This window comes from Mesoplodon bidens, assembly GCF_964165515.1.
Source record: "Mesoplodon bidens genome assembly, chromosome: 19".
Classification (NCBI taxonomy): Eukaryota; Metazoa; Chordata; class Mammalia; order Artiodactyla; family Ziphiidae; genus Mesoplodon; species Mesoplodon bidens.
In genome coordinates, this window is record NC_138179.1 from 49,489,361 (window position 1) to 49,511,787 (window position 22,427).

At 61.0% G+C, this 22,427-nt stretch overlaps 1 protein-coding gene across 1 annotated transcript; it reads right to left on the bottom strand.

Moving 5' to 3' along the window:
- Positions 1 to 2,017: 2,017 nt before the first annotated feature.
- ADAM11 (ADAM metallopeptidase domain 11) lies at positions 2,018 to 21,707 on the bottom strand (the record flags this gene model as incomplete). The annotated part of the gene is given in 33 exon segments (XM_081218349.1): positions 2,018 to 3,779; positions 3,781 to 3,942; positions 3,945 to 4,030; positions 4,033 to 4,077; positions 4,080 to 4,151; positions 4,676 to 4,729; positions 4,732 to 4,815; position 5,343; positions 5,345 to 5,433; positions 5,521 to 5,635; positions 5,725 to 5,893; positions 5,985 to 6,104; positions 6,303 to 6,402; positions 6,629 to 6,692; positions 6,791 to 6,841; positions 7,386 to 7,466; positions 7,839 to 7,931; positions 8,041 to 8,112; positions 8,195 to 8,294; positions 8,801 to 8,852; positions 8,969 to 9,059; positions 9,183 to 9,267; positions 9,784 to 9,950; positions 10,151 to 10,222; positions 10,301 to 10,375; positions 10,719 to 10,786; positions 10,855 to 10,921; positions 11,308 to 11,383; positions 11,465 to 11,550; positions 12,550 to 12,616; positions 12,786 to 12,862; positions 21,010 to 21,185; positions 21,641 to 21,707. Coding segments are annotated over 33 exon segments (2,841 nt in total). The 3' UTR covers positions 2,018 to 3,722.
- Between the last annotated feature and the right edge of the window lie 720 nt (positions 21,708 to 22,427).

Here is a 22,427-nt window from a genome sequence, read left to right on the forward strand (position 1 = left end):
CTTGGTGTTGAGTGTGGTTCCTGGGGAAGGAGCTTGGCGGTGCCACTTTCTCTGCTTGGGGTGCTCGAGGCCTCTGTAAGGGCTGTTACAAACAAGCTGAACGCTATTTTCGCCTTTCATCTTTTTTTTTTTTTTTTAATTTATTTTTGGCTGCGTTGGGTCTTCGTTGCTGCGCGCGGGCTTTCTCTAGTTGCGGCCATTGGGGGCTACTCTTCCTTGAGGTGCGCGGGCTTCTCATTATGGTGGCTTCTCTTGCAGCAGAGCACGGGCTCCAGAGCGCGCGGGCTTCAGTAGTTGTGGTGCGCGGGCTCAGTAGTTGTGGCTCGTGGGCTCTAGAGCGCAGGCTCAGTAGTTGTGGTGCATGGGCTTAGTTGCTCCGTGGCATGTGGGATCTTCCCAGACCAGGGATCAAACCTGTGTCCCCTGCACTGGCAGGCAGACTGCTATCCACTGTGCCACCAGGGAAGCCCTTTCATCTTTTTTAATAGAAGTAAAAATCTTTTTGGAATTTCTTTCAGTTAAGAAAACAGGTACTAATGTAGGTCTCTTGTAAAAGCAAAGGGGCATAAAGTGAACTTTCAGAAAACAGGGGGTGTCTGTACTTTTCAGATTATCTGTTTGGACCAGATCTAATTGTTCCATTCCAGCCTACAGAGCCTGGCACCCGGGCAGATGGGAAGTACACTGGCATCAGAGGCGCTACCTCCCCGGCATTCCCGCTGCCCACCCCCCTCCCCTGCGCCTGCTCCGTGGCCTCCTGCACCTCTGTGCACCCACGCAGGTAACATGTGGGGCTCCGGGTTGGGCCTGAGGCTGAGCGCTGACCTACAGGAGCCGAGTGCTGAGCCTCCCAAGTCGTCCGCCAGTGCCTGTCGGCAGCCACACTTTTCACTACCTGAAGCATCAGCTGTATCTACACATCAGACCGAGTTGGAAGGTCACCACGGACCCAGAACTGAGAAGCGGTATGCACGGGGATTGGCAGAGTTGAGACGCAGAGCCATGAAGTTAAAAGCAGGGTTTCCAGCCCAGAACAGAGAAGAGAGGGCAAACCTAGACTTCCGGTCATGACAGGTTTGAGAGCGATTGTTGCTGGGCTGCCTCACCCGTGAACCCAAGGGGAAAAAGCTGACCTTCTGCAGTGGGGGAGTCTGGGGGTAGAGGTTCCAGATGTGCTAGGGGACTGAGATGCCGGAACAGGGTGGGGACCAGGAATTTAGGCCAGCACTGCCCCGAGTCCTACTCTCTCTGCACGTGGAGGTGGTCCTAGGAATCCTGCCCTTCCGGCGGCGGCTTCTAGCTGTGCGCTCTCCCCAGGCCCTTGCCCACTGCAGCTATTTCTTGCTCCCCTTATCTCTTGTCTACCCTTCCCTTCCTTCATCCCTGCCCCAACCTCTCTCATCTTATCTTTCCCCTGAACAGGCAGGACTTTCAGAGCAAGGTATCTGCAGGCCCACAATGCTCTGGAGGGGAGGATGGGAGGAAGAGGTTCTTGGCTCACATTGGGCCCCCAGTGGGGGAGGGGCTCTCAGCCTTGGCCTTGCTGAGCCCCTTCCTGCCCCAGGCACAGTGAGGAAAGAGAAAATTCTCTGCGGGCTCAAGAGCACAGTTCCCTTGGGACCAGATAGCGGGTTTTATCCAGCTTTCTGGACTCTCTTGGGAGGTGGGGACGGGCTGCTCTGGCTTCAACCATAAAAGGGAAGTTGGGTCTTCTGCCTGTTGGTAAGATGCTTTCCTAACTCAACTCCCATCTGCTTTGCTGAAGCCAGAGAGGGCAGTTATCTTTGTCAGGAGAGCAAGGAAGCGGAAGCGCCAGGCCCTCCACCCAGTCGATGCCTATTTCCTGTCTGGGACTGGAAAACTACGCCCATTCCTCCCAGCCTCCCAGAGCCCAGTCCTGGGTGCTCCCTTCCCACCTTCAGTGCCCAGTCATCACACTCCCTCCTGGGCCAGAGAGGACAGGGAAGGGTCCTGGGCCACCGTGCGGTCATTTACAGAAAGGAGAGACACAAGTCGGTGTGAGCTCCGTGGAAGCCCCCGGACATGATCTTTAATTGATGTTCCTGTCCCTGCCTCCCCACCCCGAGCCCCAGATGACATATTTACAGGATGCTGTACGGGGCCAGTTCCAGGCCCAGGTCAGTGCAGCCTCCACTCCTCCCTGGGCGCTGCCAGGGTGGGCGCTGCCAGGGTGGGGCAGGAGGATGCAGCCAGGTGGACTGGTCACAGGAAGTCTTGTGTTCTCCACATGCCCACCCCCACCCCCATGTGCACGCACACACAGGCATGCCTGTGCGTGCAGAGGTATTCAGACTTGTGCGGAGATGTGGATCCAAATGCTTGTGCCAGATGCGTCACCAGCTGTGCACGTGTGTACCACCAGAGGATGCCTTAAGGTACCGCAGCGATAGTGCAAAGCCCGGCCCTTAGCCTCCTGCCCCTGCCTCAGTTTGTATGGCTGGTGGGGCAGTACTGGCCAGAGGGGTACCCCATCCACCCCCCTCACTTGGGCAGTACCAGCTGGAGCTCAGTATCAAGGACCCCACTGCAGCTGCGTCCGGCCACCTTAAAGGGTGTCAGTGGGCCTCAGTCCCCCGTTTGCCCTGAGGGGTGGTGCAAATAAACAGGGAGCCATTTCTTCCATGATTCCTCCTCAAAGATGCCCCAGGGGGAGGCAGCTCAAAGGCCCTGGGGTGTTCAGAAACCCCTGCTGGTCTGGGTGGGGGTATCCCTGGGAAGAGGGGCTCTGTTCCTTTGTGGCCTTCATCCAGAAGGGAGCTTGACCCCCGGCTTGCCCCTGCCGGCTGGTTTTCAGCAGTTAAGGAGCCAGCCCCTGTCCCGAGCGAGGGTCATGAGGAAAGGCCCTGGGCAGGACTGTGTTTGTGGGGGGACTGAGGAATTCTGCCAGCCTCGGTCTCGGGCTCAGCTGCAGCGGGGATCAGAGGACTAATGGGGAAAACGACTGTAAACTTACTACTCTGCCCTGGAGTGGGGTTAAGGAGCAGAATGGGTTTGACAGGGACTTGAGGACTTTTCTAGAAGCTGAGGATCAAACATGAGACTTGCCTCTTCCTACTTCCTCTTGCACACCACAGGCAGAGCCCCTAACCCTCCAGGCACTGGGCCACCCCTGGCCTTCCCTCCTTGGGAGAGTGCTCCCTGGGAAGATGGCCCAGCCTGGAACCTCCAGGCCACGCCAGGGGGCACCTAAACCCTGAGTCAGAATCACCCTTCTTGAAAGGGGGAAGGTGCCATGTTATTTTAGGGACTGTATTTTCTAGGACCGTCCCCCCAATACGTGTGTCCTGGCAGGGACAGCAGGACGGTTGTTTTGGAATTGAAGACAACCTGGGACATGTGGTTGCCGTACCCATAACCTAGGCCTTGGGCACGGAACAGGCAGCTTTGGTTTGAATCAGCACTCATACTTCTCTCCAGGCGCAGCAGGGCTGGGCGGAGGGGGCAAGCAGGGATGCCAGGCCCCTGCCTGGCTTGGGGACGTCTGTGTTCAGTGAGAAGATTCCAGGTGTGACCATCCCGGGGGAGGGACGGGGGGGATGGTCAGACCTCAGCTCCTCCAGTCCTTCCTGCAAACGTCAAAACATCCCCACAGCTGCCCTGGCCCCAGCACCCCCGAAGTTACATTCATCAGTTGAGATTCAGTTAAAAAAAAAAAAGAAAAAATGTAGATGTCAGCCCTCTCCCCCTAGGTCCCAGAGAGCTTAAACCCTGCCTGGTCCCAGCTGCCTGGTTTTGAGGAGGGGCCATCCCAGGCCATGCCCACTGGTGGCTGCCTGCCCCACTGGGGCACCCCTCTAGCCCTCCCCCCGCCCAACTTGAGCTGTGGCAGTCTGTGATGATGGAAGGTACATTCACACAGGGAGAGTTGGTGTGCAAGGCCAAAGCTGCATGAGGTGGGGTGGGGGACCATGGGGGAAATGCCCTCCAGGCCTGGTCCACCCTGGTGGTGTGAGGGTAGGGCCACAACCCGGCCCCAAGCCCCTGTAGGGCCAGGGGTTGACGGGCTGAGCCCGGAAGACATTTGCATGATGCCTCCCTCCGTGGCTGGGCGGGGCAGACTCCTGGTTCAGGGCCGAGATGGTGGACGCCAGGCTCGGAGGGAGGAGGAGGGCACTTAGGCTCCTCCAGACCTGGAATGGAGAGGGGGCATCAGGAGAGGATATAAGGCAGGGCCCAGAAGGAGAGCCCTCGAGCCGGGCCCCGGGAGGTCAGTGCTGGGCCCTGGAGATGGCAAGTCACAGGCTGGCCAGGGAGGGGATCTGGCGGGAGGTCAGACAGTGGTGACATGAAAGACAAAACAGATGGGACGCAGAGGTAGGCTCCCTTCCCAGGGGTTGGGGCCTGTGTGGGCGGGGGCACAGCTCCAGGGTCCACGGGGCCAGAGGTGGTCTGGCCATAGGAGGGGCAGGAGTTAAACGACCAAGGCCTGAGGGGGTGGGTGGACTGGAGGAAGGGGCAAGGGGCAGGTTGAGGACTCTTCCTGGAGTGGGCTTCTCCCACCCCTGTAGTGAGAGCAGTGACAGCAAGGGTGGAGGAACCAGCCCCAGCTCCCCATCCACAGAATGCGAGGTGACGAATGAGATGGAGGAGACAGGGACAGCGGGAGGGATGGCGTGGCCAGCGTCACACTGCCCCCTGCTGGGTCGGGTCATACCTTCCTCGGCGGATGTTTCTTCAGGATCCAAGGAGAGGACAGGCAGAGAAAGGAAAAGGAGCCATCTGTGACCTTCTTTTCCCAGGGAGGGGCCTTCTGGCTCCCGGGAGACCCTTTGCCCCAGAGATGGGCCAGGGGTCCTGGGACCTAGATGCTAATGACAGGCCCAGGGAGAGCTACCAGGAATACCTACTGAACTTGGGTCCTGGGTTTGAGTCCTGACTGCAACTAACTCACCGCATGACCCTGGGCCTCAGGTCCTCCTCTGTACACTCAGGGGTTAGACCAGCTCGAGGGCCTCAGACACGGTGCCCCACAGAGCACCGTAGGCTGGGTGGGGCCTGGGGCCTGAGGCCTCGGGCAGCCCCCTGCTTAGCTCCACTCTGTGGCCAGGCTGGGATGCACTGAAGCACAGGGTGCCCCCATCTTCTCACGTTTCAAGAGAAGCTGGAAATCAGGATTCTTAATGTAAAATCTCCTGGTTTTTTAAATGTGAGCAACCAATTTTTAAAAATGTTAAGACAAGACGCTGTGGGCTGGCTTGGATTGTGATAGGCGAGCTCCGGTTTGGCTAACCTCTCAGGGAGGCCCCCTCAACTCCAACAGCCTGGGGTTCTGACAACCCCAGAGGATGCCAGGGGGTGCAGGGGCCGTGTGTGTGTCTTACTTAAATCCCCAGCCCGTGCCGCCCAGGACGATGGCTGCAACCAGGACAGCCCCGGCGATGGAGCCGATGATGATGTTGGTGCCGCTGGGACCTAGGGAGGAGGGCAGGGCTCAGTTGGCAGGGACAGTCATGGAGGCCAGGACAGATGGAGCCCCACCCTGGCCAGCTCCAGCCTCACCCTTGTATCTCTCCGTCTCCCCTGTGGGCAGAGACGTGGGCAGGGGGTTGTGGATACTGCAGTCCTTGCCCGTCCAGTCTGGCTGACAGATGCATTTCCCTTCATTGCTGCAGACCTAGAGGTGGGGTGGGGCCAGTAGAGGTGAGCAGGGCCCTGTCCCCACTTGTAAGCCCTTCCCCTGACCCCTGACCTCCAGGCACCCACCCCGTGGTGGGAGCAGATCCGGTGCTCCCCGCTGCCAGGGCAGGTGCTGAAGTTGAAGGCAGAGGCTGGCAGGCAGCGATGGTCCAGGCACAGCATGTTGGGCCCGCAGGCTGTGCCGTCCTCTACGTAGCTCAGGTCTGAACCATCGGACAGCTGCACATGGCCACCCCTGGGGAAACAGCACAGCCGACCTCTGCCCTTGCCCCCGACCCCATCACGGCTGCAACCTCCCCTTCCCCAGCCATGGTCCCAGCCCACACCTGCAGTCCAGCTCCTTGCCCTGGTGGTAGAAAGTGACGCTGCTGATGTCTCCCCCTAAGTCCCCCAGCCGAGGAGCTCCAGAAATGTTGACACAGAGGAGGAAGCCACAGAGCACGTCCCTGTTGGGGTAGTGTGGAGACAGTGGACCCCAAGTCTGACCTCAGACCCAACAACTGACTTCGTATCTGCCCTCTCCCCATCCCCTGATTTTTCACATCGTCTCCCACTGGGACTCATAGCCCGCCCCATCTCTGAAAAAACCCCAGAGCCCCAGCCCCAAAACTGGGGAAGCCCAACCAGGAGCTCTGACTACTCACTGTTTATTGCACTGTACCCAGCCTGACCCCTTGCGCCCACAGTTCCCACGTTCTGTTCCCTCCACGTTCAGCTTCTCGTAACAGAAGCGATCAGCAGCCACTGTAGGGAGATGATGCCAGGCATCACCCCACCCACTCCAGAGCCCACCTGGGACCTCAGGCCTGCAACTCCAACACTGGCCTGACCTCAAGTCCAGCTGGGTCCCTGAGATCCTGGGGAGCCACACATCTGGTGCAAGGCATTTCAGCCAGAGCCTGCCCCCGCTCCAGCCTCTCAATTCCAGGTATTCCACAGTCCCCTCTCCCATCTCCAGCCAAAGACTCACCATGGCCCCAAAGGGCCTGGCACTGCCGGTCCCGGGTTTTGCAGCGACCTCCGTAGCAGCGGCCCTGAGGGACAGACAGGAGACAAGGGACACAGACACTGAGGACAAGAGACTGCACTGAGCCAGAGACCCAGAGTGGGTGGAACCTCCACCCCATCATACCTGTTCGTGATCACAGTAGTAACCATCCAGCTTGTGCAGGTTGGGGGGACACTGCGGAGAAAGGGGCTGGACTGAGTAGAGCTGACCCAGGACTGGGAGCTGAGGTCAGCCCCAGGGAAGAATAAAGGGGTGCCAAAGGCCCACCAGGTGGGGGCTCAGGTCACAGGGCTCCTCCAGGTCAAGGACAAGAGGAGGGAACTCAGACCACATGGACTGGCAGGTCCCATAGCTTCTCCAGTCTCCCTCAGTTTCCTGCACCTCCTTCACAGGGCTGGGAGGACTGAATGCCTGGTATGTAATAAGGACTTAGAGGTTAAATAATATTATTATCCACTGTGATCCCTAGTAGACACTAGGTACTGCGCCAGGCCCTGGGAACACCAGCTAGACTATAAATACTGGTTTAACGATTGGAGGAGCAAAGCCAGAAGGCATGAAGAACTCCTTTCTCAGATGAGAAACTGAGGCTGATCAGTGGCGTCGACTACAGCAGCGGAGAGGAGGGGCGCGCAGAACAGTCACCCAGCAGAGCCAAACGGATAGGGATAGTGGTTGCCTCTCTCGGGACTCCGCAGGGCGGCCGGGACGGACGGACCTGGCTCGAGTCCCCGGTGCAGGTCTCCGCGATGTCGCATTCGTTCACGGCCTCTCGACAGGACACACCCCGCGGCTCGTACTAGGGAAGGGATGCATTGAGGGGCTCAAACAAGAACCACCGACCCCTCGTCTTCCCTCCTCCTCGGCCCGGCCCCTGCCCGCTCCCTGCCCACTAAGCACCGCCCCCAGGTCCGTTCACGGCTCCGCCCACCCCGCTACTTCTCAGCAGGTGCTTCGCCCCACTCCCCGTAGCTCCGCCTTCAACAGAACGGAGAGGGCAGCACGCCCAGCTCCTCCCTCTCCATTGGCGCTTTCTTCGCGTCAAGCCCCGCCCCTACAGGTTTGCCTCCAGCGGCTCCTCCTCCTTAAGTCCCGCCCCCTATCTGGACGTCCGCAGCCCAGTCCCTCCCGGTCCCCGCTCCTTCCCGTCCCAGTGGCGGGTCCCCCTCACCTTGCAGCGGCGACAGCACAGCCCGTCGCTGCACATGGCGTCGTGAGTCAGGGTGCATTTCTTGCAACAGTTCCCGCCCGCGCGGCTGCACTCCTGAGGGACGCAGGGAGAGGGCGAGCCCTGACCCTCCCCACCCGGACCCTCCCTCGCACTCACCCCTGCGTTCCCCGCCCTCCACCTGGCACCAGCACCAGTCTCGCACCTGCACCGAGCCGCAGTCGCACTCCTCCCCGGCCTCCACGAAGCCGTTCCCGCACTCAGGCGGGTCCAGGAGCTGGACGGGGAAGGGGTGTCGGGAGTCTGGCCGGGACCCTGCCCAAGCCCCGCTCCCACGTTCCCAGCCCTGGGGCTGGTACCTTGAGGGGCTTGTTGAAGAGGCAGCTCCCGCCGCCCTCCTGCAGAAACTGGTTATACTCGTCGATGCTGCAGCGCGAGAACTTGCGGGGTAGGTAGAACCTAGGTAGGGATGAGGGGACCGTGCCGCTAAGTCCCCGCCAGCCCACTGTCTCGCCCCTTCTCAAGACAGGTATGGGGTGCACCGGCGGACTCGGTCACCATCTCGAGAAGGATGAAGATCTATGTGCCTGGACACTGCATGAGAATCCTCCCGCCTGCCCATCAAGGGGGAGTGGGCAGGGGACGCCGCTCCGGGCTTCTCCCCGAAACCTCAGGACTCCGGGAGTCGGAGGTTTGTGCGCCAAGGAGGGAAGGTGCCTCCAAATGAGGCTTTGGCGGCGCCCAGTGGCAACAGTGCGCACTACAAGCCTGAACAATTTGGGCGTCCGGCTGGGGAATGTGCGTCTCCCTATAGTGTCCACAGACAGCTGCGCTTCCTGGAATTCTGAGTGGTCCCGAGAGAGAGCTGGGTCTCTTGAAGCCACCGGGTCCAGAATGTCACCCAGTGCTCGCTCTAGGACTCCCTTTGCCCAAGATCCTCCCCCGTTTTGTCCCCAAGAACTCACCCAGTGTCCTCCATGATGCAACCCAGCCAGTTGTCCGGACATTTGCAGTCCCCTGAGAGGTGAGCCAGGTGAATATAAGGGAGGGTGAAGAACCGCCCCCCTCCCGTGGACACCCTCTTCATCTCTCGAGTATGGGTCTGGGCGGGGTGCGAGGGTCTTCACTGATACCTGCCGAGCTCCGATGTTTATTCCACATCATGCCCAGGTTCTGCCCCAGCGTCTGGGCCAAGGTCACCGCCATGGCCCCCATGTTGTCATACTTGGGGTGAGGAAGATGGAGCACAAAGACGTCTTCATCCCTCCCAAAGGCACGGGGCTCATGCCCTTCGCAGCCCCTCTCCTTCCCACCCCGCACCCCAGCCATGCCCCCCACAGTGCTCACCTCGTTCACACCCCCACCCCTGGACAGCGAGCAGATGCCTCCCACGTAGGCAGCGCCACTGCTGGTGCTCTGGAAAGTTCTGCCCCTGGAAGGGAGAGGCTTGTCAGGAGAACCCACTGCCTTCCCCGTGGTGGCTCCCCTGGGCTCCGATGGGGAGACAGGTGAGCCCCCCCCTCCATGTCAGTCTGTGTGACCTGAGGCAATCCCCTAACCTTCTTTGGATTCATCTGCCCTTAAGCCAAATGAGGGATTCCTAATAGATCATCTCTAACTGCAAGGACGTTTTATCAGACTTTTTTTTCCCTACCAGGGCACTGGAAGGGATGCCCTGAGGAAGGGATGCTGGGACCATTAGAAAGGGGAAGAGGGGACGAAGGGGAGGTTATGGGCAGAGGAAGACCACCGGTGGTGGGGAAAGGGGGCCTGAGCCTAAGATGCAGGGGAAGACGCCCAGCCACTGCTGCAAACGGCTGGGAGTAGGTACAAGGGGAGCCCAGTCCTCACACCCTGCAAGCGTGCCTGGCCCAGAGCCCTGTTCAGTAACCCTGTGCACCGCAGCCCCCAGCAGAGGCTGGCAGGGTTCATGGGGTGGGGGACTCACGAGAAAAGGTGGGTGGCATCACTGGGCTCAGGCAGGCCCTCCCGCCGGTAGACCATGAGCCGGGCCAGGGTCTCCAGGAGGTCATCCTGCACCTGGATCTTGTCCCCATCTGCCCACGTTTCCATGGCAACCAGCACGATGCGGGTATTGAGCTGTTCCTTGTACATCTGGGCCAGGAGGGGGGAAGATGAGGAGGGGGCTGGAGGGTGGGAGTGGGTGTGGGGGAACAGGGCTGGAGGAAGGTCTCAATGCGTCCCTCCAGGAAGTGGGGGTCAGAGGCTGACGGTGCCCTTGAGAGCCCACCCTGAGGATGCGTGCGGTGGCGTGGGGGGTGGGAGGAGAGGGACGGGACGGGGGGGCTGCTCACCGCGTCTGCCAGGTTCACCACGGACTTGGCGAAGTTGCTGGTGAGCACCACCGACTGTCGCATCTGCGCAAACTGGGAGAGACGACAGTGGGCGGAGCCAGTCTGCCTCCAGCCCCTCCTCCCAACGTCGCTCCCAGCCTGGGACTGTACCAGCTGCTGGTCGTTGATCACAATCAGCTCCACATACTTGGTCTCACGGTGCACTGTAGGGTGGCCCCGGCGGACCTGGCGAGGAGGTGGGCACTTGGAATCAGTCCCCTCCATGCCTGGCATCGTAGCCAAGCCACGGACAGACTCAAGGGGGGGGCTGGACTCCAGCCAGAGACAGTGGCAGCTCCCCACTGGTGTGGGTCCCATCCAGCCTTGGTACCAGGGCAGGCAGCCTCGGTTTGCCTACAGACACTAGGGGTAGGGCCTAGGGTGGGCGCTTCCTGCCAGAGGTGGTTCCCTGGCTTCCAGCCACATCAGTCTGAGCCCTCCTTTGCCCCGGCTATGGATGGGGGCGTCCTCCTGCTCCGGGCCACAGCCCGAGGTCTCTGCAGCAGGAGGTCTGGGCGGGCCCCCGTACCTGCCTTTTCTTTCTCAGCCTTGGTCGGTTCGGAGAAGCAGAATGGGCAGGAGCAGCAAACAGGCAGCCTGGGGGGAGGGTGCCGGTGAGGGGGGCACAGTCGGCCCCCTCCCCAGCCCCATTGTCCCTCCCTTACCTGGTTCCCCGCATCCGAGGGGGGCTGGGAGGAGGGGGGTCCGGTAAATGAGGTGGGGAAGGGGTCCCTGCAATGAGGGGAAATTCGTTCTTGGGGAGGCCGACCAGATCTGCGCTGAGCCAGATTGCGGGGGAACATCTCCAGCCCTTCCCCCCACCCCACCCCAGGGTGACCCAGAACTGGCCAGAGCTCCCATGTCGGATCTGATCTCCCAGATGCTCAGATTCCGGGGTCAAGACCTGGGGGCACCCTGAGAGACAGGGGCAAAGGACACTGGAGCCCGATGGGAGGTTACTTGGGGGACAGAGGGGACATTGGAGCTGGGGGCACAGGGGAGGGCAGTGAGGCTGAGGTTACCAAGGCAGGAGGAGGAAGAGGCAGCAACAGCCACTGCAGTGACAGCCATTGGGACAAGCGTGGCAGGGCTGTCAGAGGGGCCAGGGAGGGCCTCACCTGGAGAGTTTCCCGAGGCCTGGCCACCTCGTGGGGCTCCATGATGTAGGTGAAGTTCCCGTCAGAGAAGACCCCGCTGCAGCGAGAGAGACGCAGCTCCCCACCGTCCCCAGGGCTGGAGGCTCATCCCGGCCGCCCAGCCCCTCCCCATACTCACTGCAGCCCCTGGCAGGTGGAGAGGGCAGCAAAGGAGTGCGGGTTCCCTCGGAGCCTCCCCTGGTAGTAGCAGTGGTCTCCAGCCCCCTGGGGGAGCAGAGAGCGTGAGTGGACATGCTCCCTTCCCCGCATGAAGGCAGGAGGACGGGTGAGGGCCCCTGAAGCTGCCCCGTGTGCAGGGCTGCGGTCCCTGGATACACCTGGGGATCTGGAGCCGGGCTCTGCTCTGGCTATGCTCCTAATTTGCTGTTTCACCTTGGTCAAGTTCCTAGCCCTCTCTGGGCCTGCTTTACCTCACCTACAACGTGAGGACTTTGGGGCACATCAGTGGCTCTTAACCATGAGTTGGGGCTGGTACAGGGATCACAGACTCATTTGAGAAGAATAGCTGATGTTCATATAGCACCTACTGGGTGCCAGGCACCATTCTAAGCACTTACCATGGATCAGCTCACTTAATCAGATGAAAGCTATGGACTCACCCCCAACACACACACACCATTTCACACAACGTGTGTTCACAGACGCCACAGCCTCTGTGGACCACCCCTGGACGCATGGTCTGTGGCGGAGGAAATGTGAGCAGCGTGTGTCCTCCTGGCCAGGCTCACAGGTCAGAGGGGACAAGCACCCCCTCCCCTCGGCTTCCTGCAGAATTACTTGTGCTCCAGTTACTGAACAGTCTGGAGGGGGAGGGCCGAGGCTATTTACAGACACCCATTCATCTTTGCTTGCACCCCTGGGCCTTCAGGGCTGGGACCCTGGGGTCCCAGGCAGCCCGGAATTCCCAGGGCCTTGGTGCTGAGCAAGAGGGGCATTCCCCCAACCGCCCCCTGCCAGAAGATTCTGGGCATGGAGCAGTGGGGGTCCTGGAACGTCTCCATGCTGGCAGACAGGCTGGCTGGGGGTCAGCCCTCTGGAGCTGGGCGAGGGGAGCTGAGGGCTCCATGCCATTCGACAGGCCACCCCGACTCCAATCCTGGAGGGGCCAGGCCCAACCCGAGCGTAGAATATACCCCAGACCCCATCTCCACCGGCCACCTGTGCCCTCATCCCGCCTCCCCATCCCCTTCCAAAGGCACTCACGGTGCTGTGCTGGGTCGGCCCCTCCCGGCTGAAGTGGCGCTCCACATATTGCGAAGAGAGAAGGTGACTGGAACAGACAGAGTGGGCAGGAGGAAGGAGCGGGTCACAGTGGGGCTGGGTCCTGTTTGGGCCCCACCACAGCTCAGATCCAGGTGCCCTGCCCCAGCCAGCCAAGCCCAGGCCATGCCTTGCCCGCCCGCCTGCGGCCCTGCCCCCAGACTCAAGGCCACACTCACTGGTTCAGCTCCAGGTCCAGAGTGAAGTTTGAGTTGAAGGCTGGGATGACGAAACTCACCTGGGCCAGGTGGACAGGCTGGGAGAAAGGGGGGGAAGGCAGAAGGGGAGTCAACCTGGGGAGGCCTGAAGGTGGGAACTGGGGGGACGGGCGAAACCCCAGTAAGGGGAGTAGCCCTGGGGAGGGGAGGGCCCAGGCCCAGCAGCTGTGGGTACCATTGATCTAGGGGGAAGATGCTTTCCTCCAAGCTCATCTTCCTCCAAGACCCTGTTCCTTTCCTGGGGGGAGGGGCAGGAGCACGCATCCCGGGGCACAGGCCTCCCGGCTCTCTGGGTGCCAGCCCACCCTCTCTGGTACTGTAGGTGCCTCCCTGGGGCCAGGCTACGGTAGGGATGGGTAGGGGCAGCTCAGCCTGCCCACTGCCTCACGCCAGGCCCTCCCTGCTGCTGGCAGGGCCACGCTCACCCACAGGCGAACTAAAGGGAGGCCCCGAGAAGTATTACGGCAAAGAGGCAAACAGGAGATGGGGTGCAGTGTGACCCCAGGGCCCTGCTGAAGCAGGCCCCTCCCTTCCTGTCCCCCTACCTTGGCCCTAGCCTCAACTTATGGAGGAGGCCTCGTACGCTGCAGACAGGGGTGGAATGGGTTAGAACTGATCGCAGGGCCCCTGGAAGCTGGGATGATGGGCAAATGCCATCCTGTCGGGGGGAGAGCACGTGGCTCCTCCACCCGCAAGTCCACTGCCCTCTGCCTCGCCCAAAGCAGCTCATCTTTGATATTTCAATCCCATGGTTAATTTTTAAACACGGAAGTTTTCCTGATAAATTTTTCAGAGGGGCCTTTGCAGTGGGGCTGGGAGGCTCCAGGTTGTCATGGCAACGTACCAGGCCTGAGCAAGATGGCTGCCCTCCCAGGCCTGGGTGCCCAGCTACTGTAGCGGGTGCGGATTCCAGACCTGGTGCTAGTGTGCCTGGAGGGAAAGCGACCCCAAGAGAAGAAGGGGCAGGAGAGTCTGGGCTGAGGAGACGTCAGCCTTCTCGGCTCCCACGTCCCCAGCCCAAGCCTCAGGTCTTACAAAAGATCTCAAAGCACAGGAAGGGCCCGAGAGGGGCTGGAGCCCTCTGCTCACCCCCGTCCGTTTAAGAAGACTGAACTCCAGATCCCCAGATGAGGGGCTCACCACTGGGCTGTACAGATGTGAGGAAGTTTGTTGGCTGCCGTTCTTTCGGTGGGGGGCAGGTTACAAGACGGAGGGGAGCCCCGATGTCACAAAATTCCATAGCCTGGTGCTAGTCGGCTTCCTGATCAGCCACCTAGATTTCTAATCTTCATGAGCGCTTGTATGTGCCAGGCACTGTTCTAAATACTTTACAAGTATCGTCGTATTTGATCTTCACTACAGCCCAATGGGATAGATACTAATGTTACCCTCATCTAACATATGGGGAAACTGAGGCACAGAGAGGCTAACTAACATGCCCATGGTCGTAAGACTAAGAAGTGGGAGAGCAGGGATTCAAGCCTAGGGAATCAGCTTCTAGGGCCTTCTCCCCTCAAAGGTGAGGTAAGATGGAAACGGCCCAGTGTCCATGAGAGGCCCTGGGAGTCAGGGTGAGGTAGGCAGCCCTCTGAGCCCCAAGGACACTGACTCACCCCACCCCAGGCTGACCGAGGCTCCAAGCTCCATCCTGAGCCCCTAGAGCGTCGACCAGATTTGAAATAGAAAGTCAAGGACAAGGAGTCACTGCTTCCCTCTCCCCACCTTGGTCTGGACCATCCCTGCCCTCCCCCTGCCCCTGGGCCTCGACCAGCTCTGTCCCCAGTACCCCAACTCCTTGGTCTGGACCATCCCTGCCCTCCCTCTCCCCTCCTGGACTTGGACTATCTCTGCCTTCCCCACCCATCCCTGTCTGGACCACCTCTGCCCTCTCTTGCCCTCAGGTCTGTTCCTGCTTGTTCTTTCTGGCCCCCACTGACAAGCCTCTATCCCGGCCCCTATGCTGGCCACCCAGGAGAGCAGCCTGTCCAGGCCCCTTGCCTTGATTCCACTCTCTAAAGTTGGTAGCCTCAGGGATAATCCAGCAACTTCTCTGAGCCTCAGATTTTCCCACTGAAAATGGTAAGATGAGCCCAGATGCAAGGCTGCAAGGTTGCCTCGTGTGGTAGAGGTTGCCCTGGGCCTGGAGGATTCTGGAAGAGCCGACCCTGGTGCTTGCAGAATCTCCCCCACTCAGAAGGTCAGCGAGCTAACCCATCTGGCCTCCCCATTCTCTGCAGACCAAGCTGACCCCAACTCAGGGTAAAGCCCGGGCCGATGCGGGAGCAGACACCAGGTGGCTTTTGTCCCCACCACTTCCTGCAGCCTGCCGAGGCCTCATCCCTCTCCTTACCTGGCAAGGCCTAACTGTGGGGCTGGGAGGCCCTCTTCCCCAGCAGGACACAGGGTTCAGGCCAGGTAGGATCCTGGGGCAGTGCAAGGGCAGCTGCTGGGACTGGGAGGCAAGCCCAGGAGGGGTTGGGGGAGCCACCAAAGGCTATGGGAAGAGGAGGAGGGAAAGTAGATAATGGGGCACCTTTGCCTAACCTGGCCCGATGCAGGGGGGCTGGGGGGGACACCCCCTGTCTGCAGGAAGAGAAAGATCAGGCAAAGCCACCTCAGTCCCCAGGACCTCTGTACCCCAGGCGCCTGGGTAGGGGGTTCCTGCTGGCACCAGAGTCTTAACCTCCCCCCACTAACCCACACACTCCCAGCCAAGCTTTCAGCCCATGTTCTATCAAAGCCAAACTGCTCCTGGCCTGCTTCCTGCCGGACCTGTCCCTGACCTCTCTCGTTATCCCTCGGCCCCTCCCTCGGGAGCCCCTTCTGTCCCCGACTGCTGCCCTCCTTTGCGCCCAGCTCAGCGCTGCTGGGGACCGGCCGACCGGGCCTCCACCCTGAGCCCCGTGCTCGCCTCTTGCTCCCCGGCCACTGGCTCTCAGGTGCTCAGGCTCATTCGATCTCAACCTGCCCGGGCAGGCTGGTGCTCATTTTATAAATGCCAGGGAGGGACACTTGGAGGTGACTGGCCCAGGGCCACGCTGGGGAGGAGCTGGGTCAAGGCTCACCCTCAGGCCGGAGTTCCTGTCTCTCATGGCCGCTGTGACCACCTGGCTGCAGTGACCTCACCCTCCCCTGTCGCCAGCTGGTCCACTCTCCAGGCACCTGCTTGCCCCCCACCAGATACGAGTGAAGTCCCAGAATCACAAATACAGATGCCAGGCCTCCACCTCAGACCTACAGAATCCCGGTCTCGGGAAGGGGAAGCCTAAAGATCTTCCGGTTTCCCAAACACCCCAGAAAGTTCGAACATGCAGGCGCTACCCCTCAAACAGTTACCCTGAATCCCTCCTCCCAAGCCTCCATCTCCTCACCCTCGTCTGCGACCACAGGGCATGCACCCACCCACCCCACCTGATAGGGCTTTGGTCCCTCTCTATCCCTGGGACCTCGGGCACATCGATTTCTTTGGTCACTGATTCAATTTTTCACAGGGGTGGCCTTTAGTCCCCTGGGGTTCGGGCTACCCCCACCTTTTTCCTTGCCCAGGGGCTCAACACTTCTGTTGAAGGAAAGGCATCAGAAGGCACGAGTGAGCTGCTTACCCTCTCTGAGCCTCAGTTTCCCCACTGATAAAACGATGTTGTCATGAGGACTAAATGAAAGCCCTTTTTAATGTGTTATTCTCACAAGGATTAGTAATAATAATAATATATGAAAAAGGAAGTGTAAATGTTCCAGCTGAACAGGGCTCTGAGGCACTGGAGAAACCGCCTGGGCTGGTGGTGGCAGAGGGGGAGGAGCCAGAGAGGCAGGAGCCCCACCTGGGAGAAATCCTCGCCTTCCCAGCCCTGGTCCCCCAAGGTGCGCCGAGCCTCCACTTTCGAGCCTCCACTTTTCGGCAGGACAGCGGGAGTCCCAGATAGTGAGAACAGTTGGACCAGCTTCCGATGATGGGATTTGACCTAAATGCTTGAGGACAGAGTGACTCCTTACAGGGTCATTAGTCTCTCTGGGGACAGACTCTGGGCAGCTGGGTCCCTCCAGGCAGCCAGGAGGGGTGCTTGGGTGAGGCCAAGCCCACAGGCTGGAGTCTGGCTGGGGAGGACTCAAGACTCCCCAGGACTCAAGACTCCTGCCGCGTTGCCCCTCCCCCAACCCTGCACAGAGTCTGACAGGTAACCCCAAATGCCCTGGCTCCTGTTCCTGACACCCAGCCCTCATGCCACACCCGGCCCGGGACACTCAGGAGGCTGGATGCTGAACATCTGTTCTTGCTGGATCCCAGGCAGGACACCTGACACCCATCATCTCTAATCCTCGCAGCAGCCTGGGCAAAGTAGAGACTACTGTTACCCCCATCTCACGGATGGGGAAGGTGGGGTTCAGAAGGCTTGCCCAGGTCACTCAGTCAGAAGCAGGGGAGCCAGGACCCACGGAGGCTGTCCCACGCCAAAGCCACAGGTACAGCCTTTCAAATGGAAGCTGAGCTTCCTGCATGAACTCTCCCTCTGCCCAACCTCATGGCAGGGCTGGTTCAGGGCCCACCCTGGAGCAAGCTGGGCCCAGCACAAATCCTTCCAGCCACCGGCCCCCTCCCAGGAACCCCCTCCTGCCTCTGATCCCAGGGCAGAGCTGTGACCTTGGCCCAGGTCGGGTACTAGGGCTCCAGGCACAGACCCTGTGGCTTCCTGCCCGTGACTGCCATCTTGCAAGGGGCTGGGGACTGAGCCTTGCCTAACTGCCCCCCACTCCTCCTCAGCAAGAAAACGCAAACACCACAGCACACGCCCTCGGTTAAGGGCTTTCAGGTGGCACATGCTGGTCTGGGCAGCTCTCACGGGAGCTCAACCCAGTGACTGAGGCCCCCTCTGCCAGCTGACTCCTGGGCCTGGGACCCTCCACGCCCCCGTTCACTAACTCACATCCTGCCCTCTCCTTGGTTCCGAAGGAGGCTGGGTTTTTCAGGGGGAGGCACAACCTGCACAGCCGCTTTGTGTGGATTAGAAAAAGGGTCCCTTCAGAACACATGCAGCCTGAGTCCTCCGATTCATTCAGCCCACTGGCCCGGGCACCCTTGTGCAGTGAACAACCAGCCCAACTGTACACTGTGGGCCTGCTTGTTCCCCCGCCTCACACCCAGCTGCAGGCTCCCTGTGATCCCGGGTTTCTACACTTCCAGAAGCTCCCCGACCTCTCGGCCTCAGGCCTAGCCTGTTTCCAAACTGGACAGAAGTGAGATGTTGAGAGCCATGGCAAAGAGGGCAGAGTCCCCTGAGCCTCTCTTTGCTGTACCCTTGAGCGAGGGGCCGGCATGCACTGGCTAAGAGGGCTGCCCTGAAAATCAATCTTGACCATGCTGCTTAAGTGCTGAGTGACCTGGGGTAGCTACTTCACCTCTCTGTGCCTGTTTCCCCATCTGTGAAATGGGAATAATAATAGCCCCACCTCCTGGAATTGTGATGTGGACGAAATAAATTAATAACAGAGAGGTAGAACAGTGCCTGTCCCATTGAGGGCCCAGCAAATTGTAATTTCTCTAACTTCGAACTCCTTCCTGGACAGCTTCGCTCTCCCTGGTTCCCCCTCACAAAAGCCAGGAGGAGTCTTTCCCCATCACTACCTCCTGGCAGTGGGTGGGTCTGAGATCAATGTTCTCATCATCCTGATTTGAGGGATCCGGGCTCAGAAAGGTGCCAGCCCAAGGCCAGAGCAGGTGAGCACCCTGGTTCCCACCATCCCAGCCCTGCCGGCCAGCATGTGCCCCCAAACTTGTCACATGACCCACAGCAGATGGAGATCTTGCTGCTGACCCAAGACCTTGTTTGGCTTGAGATCCCAAACGCGTGCAAGAACTTCAGACAAAACCACACAGCGGCAGGGTGGGACACTTCCTGTTGGGACACTGGGCTCAACGCCACACGGGCTCCACCATCGGCCCCTGAGGTTCTGAGGCCAGAAGTGCTCCAGGGAGAAGTGCCAAGTGGGAGCTAGAGGGACCTCCTTCCGGTCAGGTGGGAATATTCTGGACATGTCTTTCTGTCTCCCTTGGTCTTCCTCCACCTTGTGCTGGGGTGGGGGAGGGGGGTTGGGAAATGCCCCCCCTCACCCCGTGCCAAAACATAGAGAGTGCCTGGAGGCAGAACGGCACTGTGGGAAGAGCCCTGCTCTTGCAGAAAATCACCCCACTGATTAAGATCTCATTGACTTTGGGCAAGTTACTTAACCTCTCTGAGCCGCAGTTTGCTCATCTGCAAAATGGGCAGACAAAAGTTACCTGCCTTACGGAGTTGTAAGAATTCCACCCCAGGGGAAACTGGGGTACAGACAAGTCAGGACAATGAGTGAGCCTCACTGGGAGGCTGCAGGGAGGTCCCAAGGAAGGCTCAGTCCCAGAGAGGTCCCCACTGGGAGCGACCGTGACCACTGCCCCACGGCTCCACAGGAGCTCCACTCCCACCCTCCAGACACCCGGTTGGGCTTATTCAGACTTGGTCAGTCACACATGTAACACATGCACACATGCCACCCACTCACCCAGCAGAGCGACACCCAGAGAGACTCCCCCATCCTCTGCATACTCAACCCATCCAGTCCAAGCGCACCCATCCCCATCTCCCCACCGTCACAGGCACCACCATACCTCAGACTCCTGCCCCCACTCTCTCTCTACAGGAAGGACTAAGCTGAAGGAGCACCCACTCTTCATCCTTCCCTGGGCCCCCGGCTTTCCCTCATCCCTGTCCTCTGACCCCACTGTGGCACCACCCCATCCTCCAATCTGCACATCCCCTAAAACACCAGTCAGAGTCCCAGCAGCCAAGAATGGCAGTCAACTCCCAGCCAACACAGGCTTGGGGTGCACAGTTCACAGGTAGGGGGCCACCAAGGAAGAAAGTCAGACTAAGGGCTAAACCCAGCCGGGACACCCTATCCCTGGCCCTGGGACCATCCCTACTGCCCATCTACCACCTGCCAGGGAGCCTGGGCAGGCCCCAAAGGCAGCCTCCACCGCCTTCCCCTCCTCCCAGCCCACCTCCCCCAGCCCCTCCCCATCTTCACCAGGCCTGCCCGCTCAGGACCATTAACCACCCCCTCCCCCGCTCCGCACTGCCTGAGTGATGGTCCATCTATTATGCATGCCGCCTTCCTGCTCCATTCCATTTCCCCGAGTACCCCCGCCCCCCCCACCCCCCACAACGCCAGAGCCCCCTCCACCCCCCCTAAGGGCTTTTAACCAAGTACATTAGTCAGGGCCAGATGCCAGTCTGACAGATGTCCGCAATGTTAGCCTCCGTTTCCCTGCTTCCTCCCTCTGCCCAGCCCAATTTACCTCCCACCACTCCCAGCTGCCAAAACTTCCCAGACCTTGCTTGTACCCCTCCTCTGAGTCTCTCTCCTCCTCCTATTTCTGCCAGGCCTTTGCCGTCCCGCCCTCGCCGACCCCTTAGCCTGGCTAACTTTCAGCTTCGAGCTCCTGGAGAGCCTAGGCATGCTGAATGAATATTCTATCTGGGTGATTATTATTCACATGATATTAATTAATTATTAATTGCAATTAATCTCCTTCATTCCCAACCTTCCTCAGGGAGGCAGGAGGGGCCTGGCAGCTGAAAGGGGCAGCAGGTGAGTGGAGTGGGCATTTGTGAGTGAGCCTGGGGCCTCAAACATTTTCCCGAGGCCCCACCCACAGCAAGACCGGAAAGGAGAACAACAATTCGATCAGGGCACAGGGGGAAACTGAGGCAGAAGCAAGCACTAAGCTGGTCCCCAAAAAAGCCCACTGAGGGTGGCTGTGGCGGGCACCCAGCAGCCCTAACCCCTGACTGGCCTCTTAGCTGCTTCTTCCTGCCTCTCACTGCCCTCCCCAAGCCCCATCTGGTGTAGGACGGCTTGCTTTGGCAGGAGAGGGGGCTGGCGGAAAGCTGAAGGCTGGACTGAGCCCTGGACCTTCTGGGTCCGCTGAGGACAGAGGACCCCCACTCTGATGGGAGGGGGCCTGGAGAGGGGCAGGTGGGTGCTCCCACTAGTGGGCTCCAGCACCCCCTTGGTAGCCCATTGTACAGAAGGGGAAGCTGCAGGAGTCGGCTGCTGGGGAGGCAGGCGCCCAAGCCCTGGCTGTCCCGTGGTCTCCCCTGGGCTCTAAGGCCTGCTCCAGCCCCCTGGCTTCACTGCCGGCCCCACTCACCGGGCCACCAGGAGGCTCCTGGCGGACCCTGGTGTCCAACTGCTGCCTTCGGACCTCTCCCCCGGAGCTCTCCCCCACCAGACGGCTGGGCTCTGTGACCTGCGGGGCTTCCGGGCCCCGCAACGGGGGAGAGACCCTCCAGCGCAGAGCTCTGGCGGGATCCCGGGTCCCCACACCTGGGGAGAAAAGGGCATAGCTGAAGACAGATGCCCACCGTGGGGCAAGAGACGGGAATGGGGTGGGTACGGCACGCCCATCCCCCACTCTGATGTGGCCCCTGGAACCCTGGGGGGATCTGGGTGGGAGGATCTGCTGCCCTGCAGAGGGAAGAACCCGATGGGGAGGGGGCCAGGAGCTGCACTCCAGCCCGACCGTCACGACTGCCCCCCCACCAAAGCCTCAGAGACCTGCAGAGTCCGCCGGCCGGCGGCAGGGGGCTGGCCGCGGTGGGGGGCAGATGTGGACAGGTGGGTGCACGCACCCTCCCTTCCCCCCACACGCCCTCCCGCGCTCTGGACCCGCTGTCACCCCGAGCACTGCAGGAAAATGTGGCTGCAGCAGAAACCGCCGCAAAACCCGGGGCGGGGGCAGGGAGGGGGCGCCGAGGCCGGGCCGGGCGGGGGTCACTCACCGGGCGAGGGGAGCAGCGGCAGCAGCAGCAGCAGCGCCACGAACGCCCAGCGCCGCAGACGCCTCATGGCTCGCTCATAATCCTCCGGGTCCGGGGGCTGCGGCGGCGAGCTGCGCGGCGCGGGCGGGAGGAAGGGAGGGCGGGGAGCCGCGGAATGCGGGAGCCGCGGGCGGGGGCGCCGGGCAGTCGGGAGGGGGGCGGGAGCGGGGCGCGGGCCGGCGGCGGCGGCGGCGGCGGCGGCGGCAGGGAGGACGCCCGGCTCAGTGCGCTCCGGCCGCGGCCATCCCGGCGGGGCTGCGGGCCGGGTTAAGAGCCGAGCGGCGAGCACGTGAGCCGAGGGCCCGCCCCCGCCCCCGCCCCCGCCCCACGCGGCCTCCCACCCCCACCGCCAGCCAGGCTGGGCCGGGGCCACCGCGACGGGAGGACAAAAGAGCCGCCGCCCGGGACCAGCCTTCCCGGCCCTCCTCGGCCCCCTCGGCAGGTGCAGGGCTGGGCGCCCGCGGTGTCCACCTCGAGATCCCCTCCTCGGCTGCACTTGCTTGGGGAGCTCTGAGGACCCGTCGATTCACAGCGGGAGGGAGGCAGGGTACTGAGGGACCCCCGGGCTCTGATCTGGTGACGGCTCTTCTGGGGACCCGCGCAATCGAGGTGCGGGGGCGTGGCTGCCCCGCCTGGGGTCACCCCTCTGGCTTCGTACCCGGGAGAGGGCTTCCCTGGACCCAGCCCCCAGAGCCCTGCTCCACTGAAGGCTATTGGAGCTGGGAAGGCTGAGGCCCCAGGGATGGAA